We start from the raw sequence: 12,277 nt of genomic DNA, 5'->3' as shown, positions 1-12,277 counted from the left end.
TGGAAAAGTGAGTCTGATTTTCCCAGTGTCATTATAAAACGTGGCTTGTTTGAAGAAGTTCAGAAAGGTTTTTATATCCAAATACATTAAAAGCAATTTTATATGTGGTGAGTAGGAAATGACTAAAAGCATCTCAGCTTTCCTTCTTATGTGTCTTTGAGATCATGCTCAGTTTCTGGCTAAGCATAAAGAAAACTCTCTGTGTGCTGAATCCATATGCCAATAGCATCCTTGCACTAAGCATTAGCAAAGCATGCTTATAAAAACAAAAATCCTTTTGAAAAATCATATCACAGTTGTAATAGAAAGTTAATGATTGCTTTCTCTATATCGAGACTTCAATTTGTATAACTAACTTCATGTGCAAGTTTAATACATTATAAGAAACAACATGTTAGAGATTGGTTGTTTTGTCTGACTTTGGGAAATGCTATATTTAAGTAAACAAAATGTTGGCACAGATGCATTAATTGAATCTACAAAGGATGGCAGAGTGTATCTTACTAATGTTACACTGAGACAATTTTGTAGCAAAAATAATTCAAACATTTCTTGATATCTATTGGCCATTTTGTCAGGCACTTATTTCATTACATTTTATTACAAATGTTTTCCTTTTGTCTCACTTCTAAACCCTTGCTTTAGGGAAAAATGTGAAGCTGTCAGAGCAACTCAATTAATATCTTTATAAGATTTGGAAACAATTTTGTTTCTTCTAAGTATTCTGTTTCAATGTCACAAACTGGGAGCCACCTGGTTTCATTATGCTCCACTTCCTTGCACAGCTTGATCTCTTAATCTGAACCCATAACTCATAGACTACAAATACTTACATCCTGATTGGACATCTCCCAGTATGGTCTCTCTCCATAGGACATCACCTCCCAGAGAACAATCCCGTAACTCCATACATCGCTGGCTGATGTGAATTTGCGGTAGGCTATGGCTTCTGGTGATGTCCACCGGATTGGGATCTTCCCTCCCTTGGAATGTAAAATCATATATACATACACGATCAATGACTAAAACATACTATATACATTATCATCTGAAATCTGACTGAATTTGTCGGGGCATTTCTTTTATGAAAGGGACTGTGGGTTTCTTCTGATATATCTCTATGTTCATATATTCTAATACCAACGAGAGAGTGGCAAGGGAAAAACATTTGAAAATTGCTAAAATGCTGACATTTTGATCAGTTATGGCACGTTTATCAGTCCTCTGTAACAGTAAATAGGATAAGAAAGTAGATAGGATATATCATATATTAGAATCTATTGAGGTGGATGTGTGTGCTTAGTTGCTCAGTCATGTCCGACTCTTTGCAACACCATGGACTGTAGCCCGTGTGGCTCCTCTGTCCATGGAGGTTCTCTAGGCAAGAATATTGGAGTGGGTTGCCACGCCCTCCTCCAGGGGATCTTCCCAACCCAGGGATGGAATCCAGGTCTATTAATTGAGGTATCTCAAATCAACTTTTATTGATTTAATAGATTTATGCATGAACAAACAAACTTAGTGCTAATGTTGATTTGTAAAGAATTTATACCACTTCTTGACATACAGTTTCTTGTAGGTATTTGTTAATTAAATACATTGCAAATGAAATTATACATCTAAAAACACTTTAATATATTCATCAATCATCTTAATTAATTTACTCAGTGCCTCATTCTACCATTAGCCACTGAAGTACCCTCCATGTACAAGGCAAGCACCATATGAGCTAGAAAGATATAATGATTACAACTTGAGAATTTACAGTCTAGAGCAGATATTGCTTCTATGAGTTATGGGAGATATAAATGTATAACTCCCATGGAATTTGCTCTCAGTTTAATAAATACATTTAATAAAGATGTGCTGAGTAGTAACCATATGGGAAGTATTATGGTAGTCACTCTGGGTGAGACAAGCATAAATAATACACTGGTCCTTCTGTTTGGGAAATATCAAGAAAATAGTAATGATAATTAGTTGTTGTGAATAACTAAATGCAGGGAGAATTAAGTATCTAGTGCTTCACATCTGAAACTTTACAATAGAGTTGTCTTGGGCTCATGCTGATTAAAACGGAAATTCTGGTTCAGTAGTTCCAGAGTGTAGGCAGGATCTGCAGGTGATTTGGGAGCTTTTTAGAAATCAGATCCTGCCTGCATTGAGGAAAGAAGACAGTAGTGGAGTGGCTGTGATGCAGAACGTGGAGCCAAGTTTCTTACTAGAGAAACTGAGGCGGTCACATAGGAATTGAGCCTTGTAAATTGCACCAAATTTTATATAACCAGGAAAAAGGGATAGATTTTCCAAAGAATTCATATTATCAAAATATTATACTATATTCATCAAAGTGTGTTCTATTGATGTTTACCTCATAGGACTTCACTGTTTCTTAAGTAATGCTTGAGGGTGACAATATATTGCTTTGGAGAAATGAATTGGTGACTTGGGAGGTAAGTTATTAAATCTCATTATGCTTGAATTTCCTCATCTGTTATTTTGGAAACTAACAGTTCATAGCATCATTGTGAGGCTAAATGACAAATTTCAGTAAAATCTCTAGCATAGTTCCTGGCATACAGTAAAGCCTCAAGAAACATTAGCTTAATACTACCATACTTTTAGAGAAATGGCATAAATCAACGCACAGAGGAGGAAAATATATGTTCTGGAAAAAACAGTTTCCAGTGTGGTAATACTACAGAAAATGTGGAGACATGTAATAGGAGAGGATGGCAAAAGGTCGAATCAGCTTTAATCACAGCAACATTGAGCAAGTGCTATCCTTGAGAGGAGAGCGGCATGTGCGATTGGAACTAGCTCAGTAAACTGCTTGACACTTTTCTTCGATATCTGTTCAGAAAGAGTACTGTCAGGAGGTCTTTGAAGGAGGTCAGGATTACACGGGGTTTTGAAGGATGCGTGCAACTGGAGAGAAGTGAGCGCAAAAAGGAGGACTGAGCACAGCCTTCTTGAGATGATTCCAACCTCAGGGTTGTCCATGATTTATACCAGTGCAGTAAAATCAAGTTGGAGAGATGGGGTCTGGACTATGAGAGCTTTGGGAGTTCGTGAGAAACACTATAGAGCTCAGCGTGCTGTTGGAGTAAAGATGATCCAGAACCAGAAAGCAAAATAGAAAACACTATGAAGTCCCTCCGCTGTTCACCTGAAACTATCACAAAATTGTTTGCTAATTGGCTACACTCCAATACAAAATAAAAAGTTTTTAAAAACAGGGCTTATTTTCTTGGAAGTTGCCCCTTTATTTTCCATCTCACTTATACTCATTTATTCATTCTCATTTTTATAGTTTGTATTCTTTTCAACGAAAATGTAAAAGATCCTTTTTTATATTTAAATTTGGAGGGTTTTTTTTTCTGGTCTAATATTGCCCTTTCTCTGCCAATACATTCAATGCTAATAATAATAATAACGTTTAAAAAAAGAACTTAACTTACTTGCACCTTCCAAGACCAAGTTTGGTTTTTAAGGATTCAAGATTTCAAATACCATCCCATCATTTTGATAAAAACAGAACTACACATGTGACATTTAACTGAATCTATTCAAGATGCCAAGTGGAATTAAAGGGCATACATTCTTTCTCTTTTAAAGAACTCTGAGAATTAACAGAAGTCAAACAAATTGTATTCATGGGGCAAAGAAAAGATAATATTTAAAAATCTCAGCTGCATGTCTTATCTTTGCTACAGACACTTTGCCATTTCCTTTCCTTTGCCCAAAACAATTTACTAGTAGCACAAAAATTGCACTAAAAAAAGAAAGCTTTCCATGTTGAAAACTTTGTATCTATTAAGAAAACATAAGGCACAGATATGTATTACCTTATCAAGATCTCTTGAAATAAAAATACAGACATAAAGAAAAAAAATCCAAACCAATAGATTGATGACAACCATGAACAAGGTGTTTTAGACTGATTGGTTTTGCCCTGAAAATGAAGTGATAACCATACATTCAAGATGCTCATCTTGACCCTAGGCAGACATCACTGGATGAAGAAGAGAATGAAGATGATTAAGGATTATTGATTAGCATTCAAGGATTTTTTGTCATTGGCAATAGATTTATAATATACATAAAGGAACAAATAAAGTGTCTAATCTTTAATAGGCTCAATAATTGTTTTGCCCTTTCTTCTATTCCAATTCCCTTCAAATAGCACACTTTTACAATTTGTGCAAAGAATTTGATAAATGAATATATAAAGGAAAGCTTATTGCCAACTATTAATACAAAGTATTAAAATTTATCATTTGTTTTTATTTTTGCTAAAAATACAACAGAGTAAGAAGAGTTTTATAAATTTTTTACTTTTTCCGTGATCAGTAAACAACTTGGCACTCTGTCTTCAAATGAGAGAAAAATAAGCCAACATATTCATAGTATACACTTAATTAGAAATCAAACTACAGGAGCAATTCTGAGCTCATAATATTGTAGAGTTTGTGGAAGGATGAGTGTCCTGTTATTATTATTCAATTTAAAACTCTTTAAATTGAACATTGTAGTTTCAAATACTTTATAGTCAAGATTAGTAAAATAAATTTGAATAGTAGCTTTTAACGGAGAAGGCAATGGCACCCCACTCCAGTACTCTCGCCTGGAAAATCCCATGGATGGAGGAGCCTGGTGGGCTGCAATCCATGGGGTTGCTAAGAGTCAGACATGACTGAGTGACTTTACTTTCATTTTTCACTTTCATGCATTGGAGATGGAAATGGCAACCCACTCCAGTGTTCTTGCCTGGAGAATCCCAGGGACAGGGGAGCCTGGTGGGCTGCCATCTATGGGGTCACACAGAGTCGGACACGACTGAAGTGACTTAGCAGCAGCAGCAGTAGCTTTTATCCTATGAAAGTGTGTTTGTCGCTCAGTCATGTCCAATTCTTTGCAACCCCATGTACAACAGCCTGCCAGGCTCCTCTGTCTGTGGATTCTCTAGGCAAGAATCCTGGAGTGGTTAGCCATTCCCTTCTCCAGGGAATCTTTCTGACCCAGAGATAGAACCCAGGTCTCCCTCATTGCAGGCAGATTCTTTACCATCTGAGGCACCAGGGAAGGCCTCTTGTCCCATATATTGCCATAAATAAATTGTGACCAAACTATCATTTGAAATCATAAGCCTATGAAAAGTTGAACAGGTTATAAAGCTAAAGATAATAAGCATACGGCATATGAATCTGTGCTCACTGCTGAGAGCAACTATTTTAGATATTATCTTGCAAATGTGTAAAACAGGCACTCAATAAATGCTCATTGACTTGCACTAAATTCCCTTCTTCTTAAATACATGCTATTGTTTTTTCTTGGGAATCGTTTGCTCTGCCTGTTTTTTTTTAGAACTCGAAGGCTTCTTGTTTGAATAGCCTATTCAAATGTGAACTTATTGGTGGAACATTTTAGAACCATCTAGGCTAAGATGGTGACTCCATTTACTGTGATCATTCTACTACTTAATTACCCTGACTAGACCAGGATGTCCAGAGGAGTCACTGCCTTCCTTCCTTCCTCTCTGCATCGCCACAGCTTAAAACAAGAGTCTGACTTTTTAGCTCTCACATTAGGATTAATTATTTTATGAATTTAGAGTAGCAGATTTTACTGGAGGTCTATGATAATTTTAAGAATTAAAAAAATAAGCAGTTCCTTTTAAGAAAATAATACACAAAATTCATTTTTTTCAGAACATATGCAAATATTAAAAGTGAGAAAATATATAACATAATAATAGTTTAAAAAATTATACAGTTTTTGGATGTACTCTTCTTTCCCTCATCTATAGTTTAATAATGCTGTTAGTCTCATGATGATAGTATATATAAGAATTGCTGAGCATCAATTTTTCACAGTATCTATAAAATTATTAAACTGTTGTTAGGGGAAACACAGACAAATTGCTCACCCTGGCCAGGCACCACAGTAACCATTTGCCAGAGCTATTTTATGACTAAGGTCCTGGTAAGCAACATAGAACTAACAAGCAACCACCAACTAAAAGAATTTGGGGAAGGTCAAAAGTTTCATGTGCCTTATCAAATTCAAAGAATCCTCCTCACTCAAATCCATCTTGGTTGAGTGTGCCACCAGGAAGGATCCTGTGGCAGAATAATTGGCCAGACACAACTCAGAAGCTAACCCCATCACCATAAAACCTGAGTCTGCAAGCTATATGGCAGAGCAGTCCTCACAGGTTCCCTCACCTTCCCACTCCCCACCTGGGTGTCCCTTCCCAATAAAGTCTCTTGCTTTGTCAACACGTATGTCTCCTTGGCCGATTCATTTCTGAATGTTAGACAAGAGCCTACTCTCCAGTCATGGAAGGGGCCGCCCTTCCTGCAATATTGTCTCACAGGATGTTGTATGGACTAAGTATTTTAGAGTTTTCAGAATGTTATAAAGATTTTCATTTGACTCTATATACATCCTAGATCAACAGTCTCAATATTAATGTTGTAGGAATTTTCTATCCTAAAAATATCACCAATAATTTAATAAGCATGTTTAATCTATGCACATGATTATTACTTCATTCCTTTGTGAATGAGGCTAAGTAAAATCTTAAAACATGAAAATAATTATGCAAAAGATAGATTCAAATGCTGACTAAAAATATGCAACATATTTACCTGTAGGTGAATGATTATTTATGAGTTTATACCCATGACATTTTAAAATGGAAATCAAAACATCAAAAGTAAAACGGTCATGTTTAATATTTAAAGCTTTGAGTGGAAGAAAAAATTTTGACTTTCAACAGTTAGATCAAAAGCAACAGAGAATAAAATTTAACAAAAATAAAAAGATGTACGATTTGTTAAGTTATGTGTGATATATCAAAGTGCAACATTATAGGAGACCTGATGGCAGATGGCTAGTCTGTTGCATAGTTTTTCACAAATGGCAGTGTATTCCACATTATCCCCTGTAACTTGCAGTCTAGTGTGGACAGGAGGAGTTATAAAGTATCTGAGAGAGATATTTGATCCCAACTTTCATTCTTTACACATTCTTTACACCTGTTGGGTAACTTTAGATCAAAGTCTATATATAGTAGCAATTTTGACATTCTAGACCAGATTAATTCTTTGTTGTAGGGCTGTCCTGTGTATTGTAGTGTGTTTACTAGCATCCTTGACCTCTACTAACTAGATTACATCAGTATCCTTCCAATTGTGAAAACCAAATGTCTTTAGAAATATCAAATATCCCCTGGGGAGCAAAATCATCTTTATTTGAATACTATTGTTTTAGATTATTTGTGACAAATCCGATCAACAAGGCAAAATGATTCAAATGAGATCCAGGATTTAACTGGATTTTATGTAGACCAAGTGATATCCTTTCTTTTTTTCTTTTTTTTTAACCATTAGCACACACTTCACAGATATTTTTTACTCCTGTTCTAGTCCAGAAAAGGGCCAAATTCATCAAAGTTAATCTTGTGATATGTGGATCTTGGTAAATACAATAGCATCCTTGAGATTTTTCTATTTTCTTTTTTCTGTCTTGTTTCCATTCTTTAATTTTTTTTTTTAAAGAAGCTAACGTTTTATTGCTAGGAAAACATATTAAGCATCAATTTCTTGTTAAAAGGAGGCCTCAATAATGAAAAATTTTGGTAATAAATAAATTTTTCCTACAAAAACAAACACTATCCGTGGCTGCTGCTGCTGCTGCAAAGTCGCTTCAGTCATGTCCTACTCTGTACGACCCCATAGATGGCAGCCCACCAGACTGCCCCGTCCCTGGGATTCTCCAGGCAAGAACGCTGGAGTGGGTTGCCGTTTCCTTCTCCAATGCATGAAAGTGAAAAGTGAAAGTGAAGTCACTCAGTCGTGTCCAACTCCTAGCGACCCCATGGACTGTAGCCCACCAGGCCCCTCCGTCCATGGGATTTTCCAGGCAAGAGTACTGGAGTGGGGTGCCATTGCCTTCTCCAAAACATAAATGCCATTGGCATAGTAAGACATTGGATAAAAGTCCTTGAGGGTTCAATTTGGTTCTGAAAAAGGATTAAAGAAGTTGTGGGCCATAAATTTTAATTTAGTCACACTTCATGATAACATTCTCTGCCTTCAAGCTGAGCATCTGTAGATCTGAGACTATCAAAATAAAATCAATTTAACATACAAGAGTCTGACTCACAAAATTTCCTATAAGTAATGCATTGCAGAATTTATTTATATTTCTGCTTCTGATTGGACCACAATTCCTCTTCCTTAACCCCTCCCACTTCAACAAATTTAAGCTCACATTGACATATTTTTTTCTTCTTTTCACATTAAGAAATTGCCTTTTCAGTTTACACATGAAGGGGACATTTTACATTTTTAAATGCTTACCAAACACATCCTTCAATGAGCTATCCCCAAATTTGGATTTGATGAGGCAAATGATGTCATCATTTGGCACACTGCCTTCCTGACACAGTAAAACTTTCTAATGCAACTGTTATTAATGAACTAAAACTTTGAAATCAGTTGGCAATTTAGGTTTTGGTTGGTAAAATGCTACTAGGCTTTCCGAAAAGTAAAGTGCCAGATAGTTTCTATAAAAGTAATTTATAAGGATGAACTTTCCCACAATATTTTAACAGATCATAAAATGAAACATTTACTTAAGGTGGTCTTTCTACCCACATGTAAGCTCCCCAGATATTTCTGTATTTGAGAAAAGTCTCCAATTGCCTGGAGCAAGCCCAGATGCATAGCATATGGGCTGTGTATAAAACATCAATTGCAGAGGAACCTCCAGTCCAAATTCAACAGAATTAGAAGTTAACGCTTGTTCCCCATATTTACAATACCAAACCCAGAGCCAGTTCCTGCCAGTGCTGGTGTCTCATCTATGACAGTTAGTAACTGGGCCTGCAGGGGGGCTTACGGTCACTTGTTCCATTTGGATTCTTAAGTTTAGTAGGAATTAGGAGTTGTCATTTCTAGGCTTAGCTTTAACCATATTATCTAATTTTTGCCAAGTGTCTTAGCCTCTCCTTGCAGATATCTCATTATTCCTAAACAAAGGTTCATGGAAAACATGAAACTTGCCTCTATATTTAAAGTTCTATCTCTAGGAGCTATGCTAACTTATAGACTCTTGCTTTTCAACTTTCAAATTTCCATCTAAGGATGGTGACATTTTTAAAATTAATTAATTTGGACTCTTAAAGATGATCTTAATTTTGGACTAAATTTCATACCTATTGGCTGTAATATCTGGATTTGCTTTCATTGAGTGTTTACAGAAAAGTAAAAGAAGAATAAAATGATACAGGTAAAGATACGAAGGATGATCTGGGCAGAGGCATTATATAATTGCTGAACTCTAATATAGAATTAAAGTAGTCCAAAACCTTGTTCATTTTGTCCAGAAACAGCAGTTAGAATAGGATTCGTGCAGTAAACCTGTTCTTTGAAGATCTGCAATTTGGTTCTCTAAGTTTAATGAATTTAGACAGTTTAAATGAGACATTTGGCTAAAAGCCCTGAATTTTTCAGATGCTTAACTGAAGTTAGCTCATTCACTGTGGGCTAGGGGGCTTCAAGTCTTTATTTCTAAAGAAAAGGAATGTAATTGCTGAAATCTTTGGACACGGAAGCCTAGAATCTTATGTCAGCCCCAATTTTTCTCTAATTACACACACAAATCTCTCCTTACTGGTTTAGGAAATGCTTGGCTGATCCATATTTCATATGCTTGCCTATGAGCTCTATCAGGTCATACCTAGAGTGACAAAGGACTTCGCAGAGTTTATCTTAGTAAACTCGGAGTAATTGAGTGTTTAACCTGGAGGCAAATACTGGCTTCTCAGGTTAGAATTGGAACTACAGAGATAAATCATTTGACTGAAGAATTTAGGATCTATCTATTATCAGGAAGTAAACTTCATTCACTGCAGACAACAGCAGACAACAAGGTGAAGGGCAATCCAAGAAGACTCTCAGGGGAAGCATCTGTTTGAATTCCCCGTAGTTCAAATCTAAAAGCCATTGAGAGAATTGTTCCAGCAGATGTTGATTGCCACCAGAGATCAGAGACGGATGATCTCTCAGGTAGGAAAAGTCAATACTTTGAACTTTTAAAATTTTTCAATATTATGTGAGATGCTTAAGAATTTCTTAAAAGTATTCTACCTTGCATTCTGTTAACAAGTAACTCTATGACTATCCAGGAAATAAAGTACAAACAAATAACTTTTCTGTTACTTTCAGACTCACATAATACAATATAAAATTAGGTTAGCTGATGTATATGTTCAACAAGCAATAAAAAATTGGGGGATAAAACTAAATATACATCCTCATATGGATACAGGTATTTTCAATGTTCAAAGAGATTTTAAATGTTAAACTTTGTGTTTTATATATATTGAATTCCTACTTTATTAAAGGTTATGGAAATTCATTTGAAAGTGAATTTTTAGCACTTGGAACACAATTTTCAAAAAAAGCCATATTAATAGGTAAACAAATCAGAAAGACTATTCAATATACTAGGAATACTGCATATTTACAATAAAAATAATGAAACAGAAGTATTAAATTCATTCTATTAGAAATCAATGAAAAAAGTACATAACTTTAGCAAGCTTGCTTCCTTGATTTTATTAATATTGATAACTAAAAAATTAAAGATAGTTTGAGAATCTCTATCTACTGAGACAATTCTGACTAGACATCAAGACAATGGTACCCTTGTACATCTATGTTTGGTAAAGATCTCTTGAAATATGGGGGCAGTTCCAGAGTAATGGCTAGCAAAGGAAACAGAAAAAATAATGGGAGTGGACTTGAACCATGGCATATACAACTATGATTGGAAAAGAGCCATAGGACAGGAATGAGTCTGATTATTAGCCATTCCACGCATCAAGTGACAGGACTGGCTTGGGACAAACACAACTGCTATTCCTCCCTATCCAAAGTAGCTGGGGCTGGTCACTGGCTTCAGCATCTATGGGAAAAGCTTCAGGCAATGTGCCATCACAAATCTGAAAATAGGGGATATTCACAAATCAACTGGAAAAGTTTTAGAAACTGATTTTTACTAAGCTTCCAGAGCTCACCATACTACAGACTGGCTCAATCATTATTCACTTGTTTTTAGTCTGAGTTATATCATTAATCTGATTACTTAATTTGTCTTCCAAAGTGAGCCTGTTGAAATTAGAGAAATTATTAAAGTTATTTCATTAAACTGAAAAGTAGTTAGGGCAAAATGAATCTCACCTAGTAACCTCAATATTTACATCTTTTTCTCCTTTACTCTCATCAGTTTTCTGTCCTAATGTCATTTTATCAGAGAAACTCTCTCTGATCATCCTGTCTAAAGCAGCAGCTCAACACACTGTCCACATTCCTCTAGCAAGATGCTTTGCTAAATCTTTACCTGTTTGTTTATTAAGTGAAATTCCACACTAGAATGTAAGATAATGAAGTCAGGGCTTTGCTTTCAACTTTGGATCCTCAGGTCTTAGAACAGTGCCTAGTATGTTACACTCAAATAATTGTTGAATGCATGATGCATTGTAGAGAAAACAGTTCCTGATAGAGACTATGTGTAATATATTTACATAGAACCTCCTCACTCCTGTGTGCCACTCCAAAATCATAGTTGTGATTTTTCTTCACATAAATCTGGATGGATTATTTTCACATGTGGAAATGGTTGCTACCCATCTGTCTGAAATGGGTGGCTAGAAAGTGTCAGTTCTTTCATTCAACTTTGATGTAACATTAACTGAGGTTATGAAACCTTCCAGAGTTTTCTGATTTTTGAGTATATAGCATTTACTTTGTGAAGCTACATAAAACATAAGCTATGTACTGATCTTAAGAGAGTAAAAAATATCTACATTATTTGAGCTACATTACTATATGAAGTAGTACATTATTTGAGCTACATTACTATATGAAGGACACTGATTAGATATTTACTTATTTTTTCTTTCATATATAAATTACACATGACTTACATTACTTATCAACATAATATAATTATCTTTTTTATTGCACAAAAGTTTTTAGTCCTTGAGAATTCTACAGAACTAAGGCTCATGTTTTCTAGCATTTATGTTTATAATATTGGATATTATATTCAAATAGGGTTATCCTGAACCGGAGTATTCAACCACTTAGCTTTTAATCATTCATTTTAGCCACTTTTTCTTTCTTGTTTTGCAAATAAAATTACATAAGACAAAGTGGTAGTAGAATATTTCTGGCATTAACTTGGCAGAATCACAGAGAAA

The 12,277-nt window shown here is 35.3% G+C and overlaps 1 protein-coding gene across 2 annotated transcripts in view; it reads right to left on the bottom strand.

Moving 5' to 3' along the window:
* EPHA3 (EPH receptor A3) overlaps positions 1-12,277 on the bottom strand; it is a 407,461-nt gene that overhangs the window by 25,134 nt on the left and 370,050 nt on the right. For both annotated transcript variants that reach the window (XM_027553293.1, XM_027553216.1), the window contains exon 14: positions 834-983. In XM_027553293.1, coding sequence (XP_027409094.1) covers positions 834-983 — 150 coding nt within the window. The remainder of the gene's footprint in view (positions 1-833; positions 984-12,277) is intronic.

Source organism: Bos indicus x Bos taurus, chromosome 1 (genome assembly GCF_003369695.1).
Source record: "Bos indicus x Bos taurus breed Angus x Brahman F1 hybrid chromosome 1, Bos_hybrid_MaternalHap_v2.0, whole genome shotgun sequence".
NCBI lineage: Eukaryota > Metazoa > Chordata > Mammalia > Artiodactyla > Bovidae > Bos > Bos indicus x Bos taurus.
This window is presented reverse-complemented; position numbering and strand designations above follow the sequence as displayed.